At 35.6% G+C, this 20,250-nt stretch overlaps 1 protein-coding gene across 2 annotated transcripts in view; it reads left to right on the forward strand.

The window, feature by feature from the left end:
- Positions 1-19,100, forward strand: part of LOC131056095 (protein SLOW WALKER 2) — a 136,544-nt gene extending 117,444 nt beyond the window's left edge. For both annotated transcript variants that reach the window (XM_057990434.2, XM_057990435.2), the window contains 2 exons: positions 17,064-17,301; positions 18,224-19,100. In XM_057990434.2, coding sequence (XP_057846417.2) covers positions 17,064-17,301; positions 18,224-18,871 — 886 coding nt within the window. In that variant the 3' untranslated portion in view covers positions 18,872-19,100. The remainder of the gene's footprint in view (positions 1-17,063; positions 17,302-18,223) is intronic.
- The last annotated feature ends 1,150 nt before the right edge of the window (positions 19,101-20,250 follow it).

A 20,250-nucleotide genomic window follows, 5' to 3' on the forward strand; every position in this document is an offset into this window, starting at 1 on the left:
TAAAATAACAAGGCCGACTTGCTTAATTGAGCGCTCCAAATCGATTTTATTAATTAATTAATTAATTATTAATGCCTTGCGTTTTTTAAATGTGAATTTCGATTTTTAAATAAAGGCAAAAAATAATTAATAAAAGATAACGCCATATTAAATGCTAAATAAAATGGATATTCAATTTTTAAATTGATTTAGCATTTGAGGAAAATTCGAATTGCTCACTTGGCGCCAAAATTGGAAAAAGGAAGGGACGTACCTCATCGCTCTGGTCCCTTGGAGAGGGACAGGAGCGATCCATGATTTTGGTCTTGATTTTGCATTTCTTACGTCCAACTCCTTCATCTTCGCGTTGAAAATCGATCATCATGATGAGTCCTTCGAATTTGATCATCTTGCATGCGTACTTAAATGCCTTTTGAGTGTTCATCGCCCTTGTCCCTTGGAGAGGGACAGGAGCGATCTCCAAATTTCCACGTTCAATATGCATCTTTGTTCCTCAATCTTTCATTGTTAGCGAATAACATCTATGCTCATTCCTTTTGCGCTTATTCCATTTGTCTTCATTATGTGTTTGGACGTATTAAAGGGACCATCGCCCTTGTCCCTTGGAGAGGGACAGGAGCGATCCACGTTTTCTCCTTGACCTTGGCAACTTTACACTTTGATCTCCTTTGCGATGTCCTTCAAACGTCGTCCTTCACCTTACCTAACTTCGCTTAGCTTTGATCTTGAAGGAACGTAAGTATTTTGATAAGATCGCCTTGGTCCTTGTCCAAAGGACAGGAGCGATGTGAGTCTTTAGCATGACTAGCAACGTTTGGCGATGTTTGGACGTTGAAAACTCTTGCATGTTATCTTCAAACGATGCCATGGACCTTGCATAACCTTGTGAATCTTTAACTTAGCACGCACTTGGAACAAAATGAGGAATCCAAAGCAAATCGCCCTGGTCCCTTGGAGAGGGACAGGAGCGATATGGTCCATATGTTCATTTTGGTGATTACTTTACGTTTGAAATCTTCATGCATCACCTTTCTATCTATCCATGGACCCTCCAAGACGTTGCGAACCCTTGATCTTACGTAAATCTTGCATAAAATGGCCAATATATCCAACATCGCCCTGGTCCCTTCCTGAGGGATAGGAGCGATCTAGGCTATAGGGTGCGAATTTCATCATTGTGACGACCTTTTAATGTTTGTGCTTGCTAAAGACGTCTTGAAGTGTCCCTCGCCACCTTGTCTTGACTTGTATCGACCTTGAACTTGCATAGGAAGTAACATCACCACTGTATCGCCCTGGTCCCTTGGAGAGGGACAGGAGCGATCTTCCTTTTGTAGCCTTTACCTCACTTTGCCAGGTTCCAAGTTTATATTCAACGGACTCGTCCTTCTTCACTCCATTCGTCCATGCCTTGACATCATCTGTAACTTTGCAAGAAAATCATTTATATCAAAAATCGCTCTGGTCCCTTCCTGAGGGACAGGAGCGAACTAGGCATTTAGCACTGTTATGGACGCCCCCAAAATCTTCAATTTATATTCAACGCATTTATCTCATGTCTTTCCTTGTTTTTGAACGTAAACTTGCCTTGACCTTTGTCTGGATTTTGCATAATGAAGGAAATCGCTCTGGTCCCTTGGAGAGGGACAGGAGCTATAAGGTATTTCGCCCTGGTCCCTTGGAGAGGGACAGGAGCGATTTGGTCAATATAGGTCATTCTCCTTCGTTTTTGCATCTCAAATTATATTCATTTGGCAAAGCATCTTCCTTCGGACCCTTTCAAATTGTTAAGTCATTGAAATCTTGCAAGGACAAGGCGAAATTTGAATTGTAGCTCCGGTCCTTCACTGAGGGACAGGAGCGATTTTCCTCCTGGAGGCATTTCTGTGCTCATGAAAATCTTCAATTTATATTCAATGGAAAGATATCACCGTTCTCCATCACTTCCAACTTGAAATTTGTCTGGACTCTGCAGGGATGATGAGATATTTGAAAATGAGCTCCCGTCCTTCACTGAGGGACAGGAGCGATTTTGCTCCTACAGGCCAAAATAACATGATTTTACAGATTTTATCACTTCACAAGGCGAAAACAAATCATTTGAAATGCCTAGGATCAAAAATAAAAAAAAGTCAAAATTTGGTCAAAATATTCAATCGGACAAAAAATTCACATTTGACTGTCAACACTTAGACAAATTTAAGCTCTGCATCAACATTCCAATTGAAAATTAGACCATTTTGGCGAATTCATTGCATTCAAAATATGCATCCTAGAAAAGGAAGCTCAAAAGCTCTCAAAAACGACTGGATTTTGGCCTGAAAAGACAAAATTTAAAACCCTAAGGCTTGACCCTAAATCCAGACGACCAACTGACTAGCAAAATCCTAAAAAAAACGAAAGCGAAAGCGAGCGAAAGACAAGCAAAAAGAGGGGGTCCCCATTTGCGATGGGGCGATGTGTGAAATGGTCACAACAGACACCAATCCCCACCTCTGAGCACCAACTCAGCAAGAGACACCAATTTCTTTTTTCAGTAGGCTCCTCTCTTCTACCTCTTCACAAGTCTACTAAAATCTCTTCTCAAATCTGATCAAGAACTTTTCACATATTTTCTCAAAACTCTTCTCTAATCTGCTCAAAAACTCTTCACAATTCTTCCTTGAAATATCTAATGAATCTTCTCATAAGTCTCATTATTCTGTTTATATAATTTTGTTCAAATCTGCCAAGTAACTCTGCCCAAATCTGCCATATAAGTCTGCTGTTAACTTCATAAACCTGCTCTTCTATGACTGTTTTATCTTCTTCACAAAGTCTGCATTTATTCTTGCTTCATAATTCTTCTCAAACGTACCCTAGCTGCTCCATTATTCCATGCTAATCCTTCACATATATCTCTGCTCTATATCTGCTCTTCATCTTTTCTAAATCTACTTTTAATCTTCTTTAAATTGAATAGTATTGCATTTGAAAACTTGCTTAAACTGTGAAAATGATCTGTTTGATAGTAGCAAACTGTTTTCTTCTTTGACATCAATGACAATCTTGCCCATGCCCCTTCGACATAAATGACAATGTTTCCAACAATAGTGTCATGATTAGAGCGATTTTTATAGGGTCAACCATGAGTCCCTCCTTGCAAATTATATGGCCTAAGAGTGTGCCAAATGGTACCGCATACATGCATTTCTTGATGTTTAGCAAGATTTGCATACTTTTGCATTTTTCCTACATTGTACAGAGATTGAATGTGATTTTTGGCCAACCCATATACCATCCATTCATCTAAATAGACTTCCAAGTAATCATGAATAAATTCTTTAAATATGTTAACCATAATTCTATTGAAGATTACTAGAGCATTTTTGAAGTCGAAGGGCATGACTGTGCACATAAAAGACCCCCATTCGGTGGCAAATGTAGTTTTGGCTGGTCTTCCTCCTTGATCTGAACTTGATGATTATTGGATAAACCTTTAGAAATGGATAGATCTCTGTCTTGCAACAGATTCTAAGATTTCTTCTGTGAAAGGGGTAGGGAAGGGATCATGAATGTAGACTTTATTGAGCTCCTGGAAATCCACACGGATTCTAATTTCGCCTGTCTTCTTATTCTCAACCACCATGGGACTAATTCTAACTCTTAACTAGTTTTATGATTCTTGCAACTAGCATTTTATCTAATTAAGTCTTTAATCTCTTTTTCATGTTAGGATTAAGGCTAGGGTCTTTTCTTCTGAGGTTTAGTTCCTTCCTTTAGTTATATTTTCATTATGCCAACTTCTTCTTTGATTCCTTCATTTCTATGAAGTTTTGAGGAAACGGGTCATCATACTCCGACAATAGTTCAATGGTTGCTGCAACCACCCGTTCATTCTAGTAGTCCCCAATCTTTGCAATCTTTGAGTTGTCAATGGATGCTATATTTTCTTCTTAGAGTTTTAGGAGCTGATTATAGTAGTGATCTTCAGAATCGTTTTGAAATTTTAATTCCTATTCCCCTTTAGCTACTTCAATGCCAATTTTAGGGTTTAGACCCTCTTCATCCTAATGTGCTGTATAGCATCTGATTTCCATTGGATGTGTCTGCTTGTCTATCCATTAAATAAGTTTCCATATACCTTGACTTCAGAGTGATGGATTTCGAGGGTGTGATGTAGATTGTATTTGATTGTTTTTCTCATTTTGACATATCATTAAATGTAAACATTTATAAACGAATAATGCTGTTATACATTTGAAATTTTGAGTATGAATGATGAAATTTCAAATATCATACTCAAAATTTCAAATATTGAGTGTTTGAAGATCATATGACATATAATGGTTGAATTATGTCAAATCGATAATCAAATTAGGCTCTTATATTCTCTAAATGCATTAATTTCTTTTTTTATTTGTAAAACTACAGTGTTCCATGGGGACGTGTCCCCCCCCTTTTTGGCCGCGTCCCCCCATAAGAAACGTCTTGGGGACAGGGATGCGACGTCCCCCACCGTCCCGCCACTGCCACCCAAGCGCCTCCGGGATGTCTCCGTGTCTTCGTGTCTCCCAGGGAGACGTGGAGACGTCTCTCAAGAGACGTTTGGGTGTCTCCTTGGGAGACGTCTAGGCGTATCCCAGTCTCTCGAGAGATGTGCAAACGTCTCTCGAGGGACGGGGAGACGCCCATTCCCATCACCCACGTCAAAAGCAAACAAAAAAAAACTTTTTTTTATAAACATGTGACTTTTTGGGGGGTTAAGGGGTAACCCTAATTGGACGTGGGCCAATAGAAAAATAACACCCAACACCTTTAGAAAATAATAAGAGTATTTTTGGCCTCGTGGGGCGCTGCCCCTTGACCCCGCCCTGTAGTGCGACAGGGAATGCGCAAGGGGCGCTGCCCCTTGACCCCAACTTGGGGGCGTTTTCCCCAAACCCCCGTTGAAAAATATAGGGGGAAACCGCGCCGATAGAAGTAGGGAAAATCTAACCTCCGAGTCTGATTAGGCTCCATATAACAACACAACTTAGAAATCTTGGTATTTAGATTTAGTATTTCTAATTTCCTATAGTCTCATTTGAAATGTAATTCTTATACTGTAATACTGTCATACATCTTTTCAAAACTAGTTTTTCAAGTACTATATGTATATGTATAACTATATCAGCACCACCACCCCGCCACCCCCCCCCCGCCGCCATCCCCAAACTTAGGCCCTTGGTCCCCCCGTCCCGGAAACGCGTCCCCGCGTTCCCAACACCCGCGGAACACTGTAAAACTATGATTTTCTTCTTTGTTGAGTCCTATCCTAAGTTTTTTGCCGAGTCTCAAGTTTGAGTCCTATTTTGGTTTGCTGAGTCCGAGTCGAAGTCCTAAAAATTTGATTTGAACATATGAATTATGTACAATATCTATGACACATGTTTTCATCATACACTTTGAATTTGTATCCCATTCATGTTGCTTGAATTGATTTTTTCTAGTTTACTCATTTTTCACAATGTTTTTGAGACGAGACATTATGTAACTAGGGAATATGTATCTAGAATGTTAGAGAACATGAGTCCTTTGTTTAGGGTATTGTAGGGGATGACAATTGAGAAAGAGGGAAAATTTAAAAAATAGGAAATTTCAAATAATTACAAGGCATTCACCATAGTCATTTTATATGATGAAGCTGAATTGAAATTTCGAATGAGTCAACATAGAAATTAACAAAACTTTAATCTCTAATGTTTTGAGTTTTCATTATTAGTGTGCATATACAACAAAATATAAAGGCTAAAAGGCTGCAACTAGAAAATGACAAAATGTAGACTATTAGATCTATTGCAGAGTAGCTGGATGCACCTTTGCCCTTGCTCGGGTTTGCATATCTCTGTATCCGATACAGATACAGATACAATACAACATGGATACATGTTGAATATGGTACCCACAATTGCCCAAAAATCGCCGATTTTCCAACTGTGCTGAATATTGTGTGATTTGATTTTTTAAAAATTTGACAGAAATCTACCTAAGCTAAACATTAAAAAACTTCAATCATCCAATTTTTTTTTAAAAAATTTGGTAGAAGCAAAACCTACATTAAATGAGAAAGACAAATGAAAAGATTTTCTATTTCAGTGTCCCATTTTTCTGGGTTACCTTCCAATGCTACTCTACTATATTTTGCACATTGTAAATTGTTAAATCAACCTATAATTATTTATGTAGCAATTATTTGTCTGTATTGCTTTCAAAGCAATTATAATCTCCTCTAATAACTCAGAAAATTGTATTAATTATATGTGTATGTGTTTTATATGAATGTCGTATCTAGCCGTATCCATATTGTGGGTCTCCAAAAATGGCCATATTCATATCCAAATCTGTATCCATATCTTTGACCATGCAACTTTGATCTATTGTTGCTATGCCTCTGTCTCATGTTTTCTTAAATCAAAATTAGAGTTTTGACTCTGAGTCACTACCAATATGAGGGATCGCCTCGTCCAATGGAATCCCAACAATGCCTCCTATGCCTCTTCATCAATTTGGACACTATGCACAACCACTATAATTTCCCTTATTGGGATATTACTATATTTTTGCTCTAAAAACACAGTTTCAATTAAAATAAGAAATATAGTTCATTTAAGAATACCAAATTCACCAATTGAAATGCCCTTTATAGGAGGGATCCTAATCTCGGTGCTGCACACAATATTAGTCACTGGATATTGACATTAAATCATAAGCCATGATAACATACATCTTACCAATCTTTAGTAGTCATCATGATATCCATAAACATCATTCAAATTGAACTCCAAATAAACCATAGCCATTTCAAGTAGATTCCTATAGTTATCTCATTAGGAATTCGTTGAAACATTTGAAAACCGCAATCTCAAGGTTGGATGCCCTTGTACTACTAGAGCATGGAAGGTGGGCTGCCCTTCCATCCCCCAGTTCACCTTGGAGGCTGGCCATCCTCCTCGTTGGAGCCCAAGAGCATGGAAGGGTGGTCTTCCATTCCACTTCTTGGCCCATGGACATGGAAGGCTGACCATCCATTCCATCCCAAGGTGGCGTACTTGATGGGACCTCAAGCCCAAGAGCACTCTAAGCCCCCTGGCCCGTGAGCATAACATTCATTTTGGGGTGACATACTTGGGTCTCATGAACTCAAAAGGCTGGCCGTCCTTCCTGTTTGCAATCTGTTTCTTTAAGTTCCGAATGGACTATCATATGAATCCTTCCATGTCTAATTAAAAGAAGCATTTGGATTCTTAACAAAGATCAATAATTTCTGCTAGTATATCTAATGCATGAAGTTTGAACACATATGTATAGATCTATAATTCTACTTATTTATCAGATTTTCGCTTAATTAGAATTGCTGCTAGATCATTTGCAGTTCTGATTTTAATTATTTTTCTGCTTATTCCTTGATCATTCCATTTCACTTGATTGATGGGTTGTTGTTGAATGATTGATTGAATTCCTTTGATTGTATGATTTGAGGCATAGTTGAAAAACTCAGGCTCGACAATGATTCGGCTGACCCAAAAATTTTAAATACTCGAGACTCGCCAAAAAACTCGGGAAAAAATCGGCAATAACTCGGCAAATTTATCGAACATTTGAAAACATATAAAATCATAAATATATATATTATTATTAAATATATTAATTAAAATTAATATATATATATATATATATATATATTAAAAATTTAATATACATGTTATAAATTAATTAAAAAAAGTATATTTATAATTATATATATATATATATTTTTGATCGGTAAAAGGCCGAAGCCGAATTTTTATTAATCATTAATAAAATTTACATCACTCCACTCGTGCGGGCGCTGGTAGGAAAGAGTGGAGGCGAGAAAACCTCCGGCCTTGCTCGGGACCAGAGTCCAGAAAAATTCTACAACTATAACATATAAGAACAAGATTCTTGAAAATTACAATAGCACCCCGGGCTAAGGGTGATCAGGGTGGGAAGATATTTTCTTTCCCTTACAAGCCCCTTTTAACATATTACAATTGTCACTGTTCTCCTTGTGCCCTGTCTTGAGTTTGAGCTTTGATTAAATGTTGTTTATAGGCCTTTTCAGCACAGCTATCTTCCTTTCTTTTGTTTAAGATGGCCTTGCTCCCCCTACATGATCAGTTTTCTTACCACTTGCCAAGATTGTTAGTAAAATTTAATTTTCCTATTTCAAATACTATATTTAATATTCCGGTCTAGGATTATTCCTCAGCCATTTATCCGATTGGAACTTCCATTCCAAGATTTAAATAGAGAAATATAAACAAAGTGTTTCGATTTCCTACTTTAGTGTATCTAAAATCCTTAACCTCATTTATCTACAAGTGAAAAGTAGTAGATATGATATAATCATAAACAGAGTTCATAGTAATTCCCTTTTGAACAATGCACATCCATAGTTATGAATCACCTATTTACTTCCTTTTGTTTTTGTATCGGGATGCTATACCTGATGATGGATGATATCCAGGATACAATAACAAAAGGGAATAAAGGGGATGAATGGAAGAGGGCAATAGAAATGGATGAGTGTCATGGCAGTATTTATCTTTAATTTTCACCCAGAATATTCTGCATGCATGCCACTTATTACCCGTAGTCTGTAGTATGTTAGATAATTTTTCATATATAGATAGCACATCAACAAGTGACATACAAGTATAATTTAACAACTTGCAGGACTAATAGAAGTTGTAATTGATGCTCTTAGTTCATATATGTCTACACATATAGATGTTGAAGGCCTTCATTGTAGACTTTATTTACAAATCCCTCCCTGATTATGTATCCACCTATATGAGTATATACTAATGCTTATATTCATATATATATATGAGTATATATTCATATATATGAATATAAAAAACAGTGTAAGAATATATCAGCCAATCCTCAATATATGTAGGAATATATGAACAGGAGCAGCAATAGTAACTGAAATGAAAGGACCGAGCTACTCTCATGAAGTGGATATGAGTAAAACCATAAAATTAACAGTTAATTCATACTATTTAATTGCATTTAAACCAGCTATGTTTATCCTTAAAATATGGCGAGATTAATATCTCATTCGAAGTCTGTATTGATCATAAGCTAACATTGTTCTTCTTAATATAGTAATAAGCTAGAGTACCAAGCTAAGCAGAATATAAAGTGACAAGGAAGGAACAAAATTGTCACATCTTTTGTCCAGGAACCGTAGCCACCTTATTCCGAGCTTGAAAGGGAAGGGGTCACCCCTTCCCCCACATCTAGTTCGAAGCCCTCTTCCTTTAAGAAGTCCTCGAACCAAGTAGTCTTTGGCGGGTTCCTCACATGAAATAAGTGAAACATGAAATTAACATATAAAACCATAAATATATATATTATTATTAAATATATTAATTAAAATTAATATATATATATATATTAATTAAAATTAATATATATATATATATTAAAAATTTAATATACATGTTATAAATTAATAAAAAAAGTATATTTATAATTTTATATTTTAATGATGTTATAACTTATAATATATATAAATATACAAATTTTTAATTTGTAATCATATTATATAATTGTTAAAATATAGTTTAATAAATCATAATGGTGAAACAAATTTCATGCAAATTTATAATCATAATAAATTATATTTTGTAAATTTATGCTCCCAATCATGGTCGTGAAACAAAATTCAGCCTTTTATTCATAAAACAATTTTTTGAGAATACGAATATAGACATTGCCTGCCGTTGAGCCATTTTCTGCTTGGTATCTCCGTAGTATTTCCGCATCGAAAAAATGTCTCCCCTCGCTGCATAAAACGCTAAAACAAGTGTATGAATTTTAGGGTTTAGAAACACAATTGTAAAAACACCTCCGTTGCGGTTGGGAAAGGGTGCAAAATGAGTAATGCGTTTGATGTTTTGCAAGTTAATTTTTCTTTTTTTGTTTTTACAGCCAAATTTTTGCCCGAAACCCTACGATTTTTGGCAAGCTTTTGTTGTTATACTTGCCACGAGTTAGAGAAAAATGCGTCCGCGAGTTTTCCAGCGAGTGACTTGCGGCCAAATATGGCTCGCGAGTACTCGGGAGTCTGCTAAAAAATTGCAGAGTTTTTCAACCTTGATTTGAGGTATTAGTGAGTGATGATTAAGTGATTGTTGATTATATGATTGATGTATGATGATGTAATGAGGGAGTGATGGCTCTTGAAGCTCAACAAAGGTCCCTTGATGTTTTCTATTCATTGGTTGAGTGCAAAGGTAGACCTTGAGACTAAAAGTTGCAAGGCGTTCATGCATTAGCTGTTTGACTTGGTAATTTAGTGTATTCTCGTTGTATGAGCATGAATCACATGTGAATTGATAGAGCTGAGTTAATTGTTTCATGTTGATAGGTGAAGTGTAATAAAGGTCCCTTGATGTTTTCTATTCACTGGTTGAGTGCAAAGGTAGACCTTGAGACTAAAAGTTGCAAGGCGTTCATGCATTAACTATTTGACTTGGTAATTTAGTGTATTCTCGTTGTATGAGCATGAATCACATGTGAATTGATAGAGCTGAGTTAATTGTTTCATGTTGATAGGTGAAGTGTTGGAGCTAGTAGTTGCAGATCAGTTGTGACCTAATTAATTAGAGAGTTGAGATGGTTGGTCGAGCTAGAGGGTGTTTCAAGCATCTAGAATCTAGATACATCATTTTATTGCATGTTGAACCAATGGAGCCAATGCAATGATATTCCATTGTCGTATTGTGGAAAGTAAATCCTATGTCTGAGTTATTGTCCTCCATTCCACATAGCAAAGGAGGTGCAGGTCATGTTCATTTTAGGATTATATGCAGGTAGAGTTTGAGCCCATTAAGGCAGTCCATAGTGGCAATGTAACTTGGTTACAATGGAACAATGACATGAAGAGCATAGCTCACTATTCCAAGGGATTATTTTGCCTATTCAAGAGTTTCTCCCGTGTTATCTTGTGTTGCAAATTTTATGTTTTGCATTTGAGATGTTTTTGTTTCTTCCTCATATGCATATATATAAGTAAAAGTTAGAGATGGTTATGAGTATAATAGAATAGAATAATTTTAACATCCACAAGGCCAAAGATAGCCTATGTTTACATGTATGTAGAGGAAGGTCGAAATGTTTCATCTTAAATCCATAAGTTGATGTGTCATAGTGTGACATAATTGTCCTAAGTATATGGATCATTTGGGATTGTGTTCAATTGTTCCACAACCTTGTCATTGAACTTAGAATTCAACATCCACATTCTTTCAAACTTGAATGGGCTTTGTAGATGCTTGAGTGTTGTCTTGATACATAGGAAAATGAACTAGTGGTTTGATAAGGTTGTGTTTTGTATTTTGTGATCTATGTTGGCTTTTTGTGAGACCTCGTGTTATGAGATCAAAATTTATTCAATTATTAGTCAATCTAACTAGATCTAGAATGACCTTGTCAAGGAGTGGTTTATCCAGATTTGGTTTGTACAAATTGAGATTGACAAATGTGAGGGCTTAATTAAAAATTAATTCAAGGTTGGGTTCATTTTGGATTCCTAGAGACTTTTGTTATTCCTTTTCATCTGTCAATCTTGATTTGTATAAACCAGATCTGGATAAACCACTCCTTGACTAGGTCATTCTAGATGGATGAACCAAAGTATTGGAGCTTGAGGTGCAAGCAATAGTCCCATGGTTGGTCCTAAGTGGACAATGTATGAGATTGTAACTCTTGTTGTGGACATGTTGGTCCTTAGTGTGTATATATATCAAAGACAAGGCATGACTCATATGGGCAATTTGAAAAAAAACTTCACATGAAGGACTTAGGTTGTGCAAACATTGAAATTTAAGAAATTGTGAGATAGAAAGAGATTCTATGATTTGCATAAGTTCAATTAAATCTAAGGAAGTCTTAAATTGGAAATTGAAGCAAAGATTATAGATGATTTTGGTTAGTGTTAGAAAAATGGAGGAATACATAATTTCACATGTTTATCATGAAGCTAACAAGACTACTGATCACATGAAAAATGAAGGAATTTAGCAGAAGCTTAGTCACAGGGTTTGCCAAATTTCATAATTGATGTTCGATATTCGGCGAACATTTGATATAGATATAAAATTTGTTAAAATCCATGTTCAAAATTTGCACTAAGTTAAGGACCGATTCTCTTCTGCAATTGGCTAGGGCATAGTTCATTTGTTTTTGTAGATGGGTTTGTTTAGGTGCGGCTATGTGATAGAGGGATTGATGAATCATTGCGATGGATTCCATTAAGCCTAGTAGTGGCATCGACATGCAGGCTTCACAAAGTCACAACGGCCAATAGACCTCCAGTTCCATTTTTGCACGACGACCAATTCCATTTCTCTGCAACTCCTAGGTAAGCTGAAGTTTCATTTATAGCTTAGAGTTCTTTTCAGGTTTTTAAAATTTTGGTTTTTCTATATTTTATATAAATTTGAACATGCATTTTGTATTTTAATATTAATGTTAATAAAAAAATTGAAAATAATTGTATTTATATTAAATTATTATAAAAATAAAATATTTAAATTTAGTTTAATTTTTACTTAATATGTATTTCTATAGAATTTAGTTTCATATCGTTGTTAAACTATTTTTTAATATATTATCTATATTTTTCCTAAATGTGTGCAAGGCAATTTTAATGTTGATATTTTTTTTTGTATTCTTCCCCTCGCCGAACTTCATCCAAATTTTGTTGTTGCCAAACACGAACACGAATTTGAACCTTGTGACTTAGAGCAGAAGGATGGAATTAGAGTGTTGAATCATTGCGAAGATAGGGAAAATCTTTTCATGATTGTCGAGATTGAGAGGACTAACAAGTCTGTCTGAACAAATAATTTGCTGCTGCCTGTGAGGATGGTTAGCCCTAGGAAAATGTATATCAGCGGTAACATGAAAATAATCTTCACAATCCTACAGTAAGGCATCTTGCAGAGCTGGAAGTTTTTAAAACATGGAGTTGATAAACATTTCAGGCAACCAATATGGACGGCAAAGTTGTTATTAGTAGGAGGCAATGTGGTGGCTTAGAGGAAGATCTATCCATTCAGATTGCTAGGTTATTCAACACATCCAGTGATGGAAGGGGTGATTACTTCCACAATCGGAAGAAGGTTGTTTTATGATGGGCATGTTCACAATACGGTAATTTTGAAGGAATTTGTTATGATTGAAGGAATCTATTATGAATTTCATCAACATAACAGGGAGAAAGATGTATGGCAAGCTCATGACCAACAAACGTATTGATGTGTCTCGGTAGAAGGAGTTATATGTTGCAATCCCCAACAAGGACATCAGGTGGCCACAACAGATATTGGAGGGGTGTTCAGTAGAATGACTTTGGAGAACAATAATCTTCTCACTGAGTGCTTACAGCAATTTGATTGAGTCTAATGAAATGTAATCTAGAGAACCATAGAAAATTCATAGCTGACATCCAGATCTGTTCTCTCCACAGCAGGAGAGGCTGCAGGAAGTGAAGGAAGGGATGTTGTTTCTCTTGCACAATAATAACTAGGAGGGCTGAAATGCAAAATCTTGTTCCTCATATGTAAGGCTTGTAATTATCTTTTTCTGCACTTAATGAAAAGGGAACTGGCCTCATGGAAGTAACTTGCAAATCAAAAAATATATGTAGCAGGGCCGAACCCGGCTGTACCAAACCTGAGTAAAAAATCATTGAATGTAATGTCCCCTTCTTTTCAGTGATCATACAAGAAGAGTGATTAGCCTATTTTCTACATCCTGATAGGCTAATTAGATGTCAAAGGGATGCTTTGCTGGTCATGTCATTTATTTTGATGGAGAAATAAAGAAAATAAGATATTGGTTTATGGGGTCTAATATGTTAATGTAGATTAGATTTCTTAGTAGATAAAACAGAGGTATCTTTTAATTTTATAATCTCACAATTGATGATCTCACTAACTATGAATCTTGTAGGTTGCTGCAAGTATGAAGGGAGATAGTATGTCCACAAAGTATATTGATTTCCTAAGTTTTGACAATGCTTCAAGTACTGCTGATTATATCACAAATATCGCTGTTTTGAGAATAAGATCGATCTTCCAAGGTTTGCACTGATAGATTGCGGTACACGTGTGGAGACATGTCTCTCCACCGATATGTCTGTCCATTTAATATTACCAATACGGATTCATAATCGGTGGCATTAACAAACTGTTTGTAATTATAAACAAATACCGATTCACAATCGGTGGCATTAACAAACCGTTTGCCATTACAAACAAATAAATACCGATTCATAATCGGTGGTTAACTATTCAGTTAACACAACCGATTCACAATCGGTATGTTAAACTGAAGAATCAGTTAATTGATATATGTTATCGATTAAGATAAATCGATACACATTATCGATTTATGGTGTATCGAAGAAGATAGTCGATACACTCTATCGACAGGGTATGGATCATACATTATTGCAGATTTTACACTAGGAAGCTGACGATCGATATATGATCAACCATTAGATCATTTAATCAGATTTAGCTTATTCATGAAAAGAATATGTATGTATATTAATATACAAAGTAATAATAAACTCAATGATTATTACTATGTATATTGGTATACATATATGAAGTATTCTAATGATGTAAGTCTTATCCATGATCATATTTATCTGACCGAAGCTATCATCTTTAACATAATATTATTAAAGTTGCTTTATGTTATAAAATAACATTATGAAAGTAAAGTGACTTTATATGGAGAAATAAAAAGTAAAGTGAGTTTTAATCCCACATTGAGGAGTGGAGGTTCACCCACCGTTTAAGAAGTCTTTATAGTGGAGTCTGTCCTTCTTTATTGTTATGTTATGTGATTTCTTGTTAGTCGAATATTTCTCCATAGTTGCTGGTGCAACTGTGACAGCTATTTCTAAGGACGAAAACCCTTGGGAATACAAAGATTGGATGGAAACCCAATCTTCCTTGAGGAGTGGATTCATACTGAGTTCACTAATTGAACTTATTTGCAGAGTTTGGAAATTAATAATGGAGACATTCGATAGATTTGAAGTATTTTGATTGGAAGCTTATAAGAGGGTTCAAAATATTCATCTTGTTTAATGGATTTCCTCGGCAAGGCATGAATAAGAATGCATAGCAATTGTATTGGTTGTATGAGTCAACCCCTCTGCTAAGATCGATCTGCAGTTATAATACTAGTCACAGCAATCAAGAAAACATTATCTGGAGCTATCACATATCATCACCAGCATAGGTTCGATCATTAAATGAGGCGGACTGGGGACAAGGCATGCTAGTGTTTCATCCGCTGTTAACTTGGGACGACGGTTGATAAGATGGCATAATCTTTAGACCCACACAGCAAGGAAAAGCAGCACGGCATTACCTGGGCATTCCAATGAGATCTCTGAACATGTATTTCTTCTGAGAAGGCAGATTTTGAGATGTATGATCAAGGCTAAGGGAATCATAGCTCCCAGGTGCAAACGCTACCATTATAATCTTTGTTATTACATACCATTTCTAATTCCTTGTTGCCTGTGAAAAATAGTGAAAAGAATGCAAAGTGTATGACAGAACTCTCTGGTAATAAAATGATTGATTCTGAAGGTTTTATTCCACCAAGTGTTCGATCAAATGTTTGTTCTCAGCAATGATGTTTTGTAAAGAAGTTTCAGTTTAGTTTAGTAAGAGTGCTTTTCTAAGGAAGTCTGACGAGTGTTTGATCATGATGTAATGTTTTTTTAAGAATCCTTGGTTGTTTATGAGTATTGTGGCCGTACAAGTGTTCGATTAAATGCCTGGCATATAGCTTTGTGTTTTGTAACAAAATTTGGAATCAGAATTAGTGAGGAATCTTACATTGAACCAGAACCCTGAAACATCAGCATATTATAAATGATTAAATAGCAAATACTTCTTTTCTCCGTTAAGAAAGGGCCAGAAATTTTACTTCTGGCATTCCAGTTTGCTGTTGTCTTTTCATTTTCTTGCTGTTTCATCTTCCTGAAGGAATGTTAGTTGTTAATAAGCCATTTGTAACCAAAAATAAATATGGAAAAGGCAAATGTTTGGAGATTAGAATGTTTTTCCTATGTATTTCTGATTTCTATGTGACTGTTACAAGTGATAGTCACCATAACAGCATTTTATATATATTTTAGTTTCAGAGGAGCTGAATCAAAGAGGGGTTCATTGTTGTTGAAAACCCTGTGTAATGCCATTTTACAGAAACTTTTAAGTGAGATTGTGCCCACATTTGCTAGAGTTTTCACCCATACATGGGTTTCTCCAGGGTAAACCTCTGTATTTGTTAATGGTGATTTGTGCTTTCATTATTATTTTCTGATTCCTGTTGCAAACATGTTTATTTATTTTCTGTCTTATTGTCATCTAAATAAATTCTGTAAATTGACAAGAAGCATATGCAATCTCCATCATTTTTCTTAGATATAAAACTGTCTATGAAATATGTTCTTTTTGTGACCTTGTAGATTTAATGTATTAGTCTAAGTTTTAGAGTATTTTGGTATTTATGCATTCCCTATAATTATTACAAAATTGGTTTACGAGTATTACGGTTCAGTGACGAAAGATTTAACCCCCCCAAAAATAAAGGGATCTATTGGAGAGAATTTAGGCATCATTAACCCAAATGTACCTGCCTCATTGTAGCGTAGAGAGGTTGCAAGCATTCTGTATATATAGTGCATGGTACAAATTTGAGTGAAATTCCTTATTTCAGTCTGTAGAGGTCGTAGAAGATGTAGGTATATCTTTGAATTACATCCTTTGCAATTTTCTTCCTGGTTCTTTCGTAATACTTATTATTGTCATTACACTCTAGTAATTGATATCTACAGAAGTCTTTCGGCCCTCATAATATTGGCACACATATTGCTGTAAGGAGATCACTCTGAGAATGGTTTTAACTATTATCCAAAGTTTTTTCTTGTAGATTTGAATAGTATCTAATACCTTGCCATGTCTTATTGACAGCAATGCAGATCGTGCCTGTTGGTGGGAGCTCACAGCTTTGACATCACATGTCCACCCATCAGTTGCGACAATGGCCCGTACACTTATTTTAGGTGCCAATATTGTTTATAATGGTGATCCTCTTAGAGATCTATCGTTGGGAGCTTTTATTGATAAATTTGTTGAGAAAAAGCCCAAGCCTAGCAAACAATCAGATGGGGAATGGCACGGGGGTTCCCAAATAGCCCCTGCAAGAAAGGTTTGTTCATATGATAATAACTGAAATATTTTGCTTCTCATTCTGTATATGTTTTAATTATAATGGCTGTTTTACCTTTTGTAGTAACCGTTTGAAGTGGATGTTAAATACTTATTAGTATATGTTAAGTTGGTTTTATAGCTTTCATATGGAAACACTTAAATCTTTTACATGAATAAAGAAAAGTAAATATCAAATAGTAATACAGACTATTGAGGATCATAGTTTCCTTGGCATGATAATATCCAGTCCAATATGAAATTATAATTATGTTTAAGGTAATTGGGAAGCATTTTTTATTTTTTATTTGTTTTTCGTTTTCAATTTTGAGAGGTTATAGAAGCACAGTTGTATGGGATCAAGGGATGAATTTATAATGATTAATAACTTTGGCTAAACAAGATTAAAAGAGCTGATTGTAGGAGAAATTTCCACTTGGATGCAAAAATGTTATCTTTAATTCATTCTGGTAGCAGAACTGTTCAAGGGAACTTAAGAGTTTCTGCTTCTGAGACTTCTAAGAAGCAGCATGCATCAACAAAGTGAGGCTGAAGTCAGTCGAGAAGAATGTGTATTTCAATTTGTTTGGATTTCTTTTATTCTTAGATACTAAATGGTGCATAACATTTTACTCGTCTCCATGATACTTAGCAGTTGCAGTTCAGTTTCCATTGCTTTGTTCTGTATGCATAACATAATGCTATTTTTCCTCTCATTTTTTGGATTATATGAATAATGATGAATATTGGGTGCTTGCCCTGATTTGTCCATGTGTAGTGTTTGCTACACTCTCTAGGCATTGTAAAACTAGAACGTTACCACTGCTTGTTTACTTCTGGTGAAATGGATATGATACATGTGCTAAGGTTTGTTCCAATTTTAATTCCTGTTTATGTAATTAATGTGTTGTTTGTATTGGCAGATTCATGTTGTGCCCCCTCTGGTGGGATCTGACCTCCTTTCATTGGCTGAAGAAGAAGTACCTCCTGAAGATGTTGTTTTTCACAAGTTTTATATGGCAAAGAGCAGCTCATCAAAACGAAAGCCCAAGAAGAAGAAAGCTAAGGAACCAGATGATGAAGTTGCAGGAGATGATCTCCTTGTTGAAGGTGGTGGTGATGATGATGATGATGATGACGATGATTTTGCTGGGGGTGATGAAAGTGACAATGAGGAAATTGATGATTTAATAGACCAAGAGGATATTGATACACAATCTCAGAGTGATAGTCAATATGACTACGAGAAATTGGATGCTGTGCTTGAACGTGAGGATGATTCACTATTGGCTGATGACAGTGAAGGTGAGGTGGATATTGTTGAAGATGTATCTGAAGATGACGAGACATTTGTTGATGAGGGTTTAGATTTTGACTCAATCAAAAATATTGCAGACAATATGAAAGGAAAGAAGAGAAAAACTTCAGAAAAACATGGACTATCTCCTTTTGCAAGCCTAGAGGATTATAGTCATTTACTAGATGATAGTAGAAATGTAAATGAAAACCATGGGACAAGGAACCCAAAAAGATCAAGGAAAAAAAATAAGAAGAATGATTTGGACAGATAAAATGCTATCTCATGTTTATTTAGTTGTTGGAAGGAATATGATATATGCCAATTCCTGATGGCTTGCTTTGTAAGATTTTAAAGAACAATTATCTCATGAACAGGTACGTTTAACTGGAGCAACAAAAGGTACTGTTAAAAGCTGTTGATGGTTTATTTTTTTGGCTTCTAATAATTTTTGCAAAGCAACAATATATAGGTAATGAGAGGTTTTATATTCAAAGTTTAAACTATCTCTTTGCATAATTATTTTAGTTAGTCCATTGTATTTATAAGAGTAAAAACACTTTGCATTTCAATTCTGGATAATTTACTAGGCTTCATATTTTGTGTTTCAGTTGCATCTAATGTGATTGGAACCTTCCTTTTCTTGCATGGTGGTTATGAATGAGCCATTTCCATTTCTGTCATAATCATCATTGTATCCTTTTTTTTTGTCTATTCTACTTTTTTGTCAGCTATAGTTTATCAATGAGTTTTCATATTTAGATTAGTCTTAACTGAAAGTTACTCATACAGTTTGTATTTTATTTCATTAGACCAAAAATTAATTTATATCGGGCAAATGTTGCCTAGTTGAAGGTGTAGGTAGATAAGCAAATTGGCACCCTTTGCCTTGTGTCTTAACATGATTTACAATAGGTCACGACACACCTAAATGAAATCCCTAGAACAGAGGTCACAGTCTTCTCCTCAGGAACACACTTTTCATCTTGCATAGTGGTTAATCTCTCAAAACTCAGCCACCTCTCTAGGGAAATTCTATTCAAGTGCTTGCATCAGTATGCCCAAAAAGAAGTCATTTTCTTAACTTCCCCACTATTAAAATCAATGGCTGTTACCTGAAAATGGATTCTACATTCAAATTACAGTTAATTATGATGCAGATGAAACACAGAGAATGGGAGCTTAATTGGAGAAATACTCAGTTGTCATGTAATGGGAACTTACTGAGGCCCAAAACACTCAGGAATTGGGTCCGCAATTTTGGAAGGCCTTGGAATCTAAACTTTTCATGAAATGTTAAAAGGTACTTAATAGCTGCGTTCTCATTCATGTTTGAAGAGCAGATTGCATTACAAGGTGGCCCATAGCTTTCAACGAAATAAAAGCTATTCATGAAAACATTGTTTGATGCTTCCAATCCCAGATGTGGAACTCCCGAGGACATTCTCAATTTAGGTAAGCTTGCCACTTCTCCCTAGCAAATATGCACAAGTGTAATCCTTGAAAGTTTGAAACACATAGGTATTGCCATGGGAGAATAGATCATGTCTGCTCACAATACACAAAATTCTCAACTATGCCAATATCTGTAGAAACATAGATGTGGGAAAGCTGCTCCCAAAAAGAATCTATCTAAAATTGGGTACAGTATAA

Source organism: Cryptomeria japonica, chromosome 2, assembly GCF_030272615.1.
Source record: "Cryptomeria japonica chromosome 2, Sugi_1.0, whole genome shotgun sequence".
NCBI classification, from domain to species: Eukaryota; Viridiplantae; Streptophyta; class Pinopsida; order Cupressales; family Cupressaceae; genus Cryptomeria; species Cryptomeria japonica.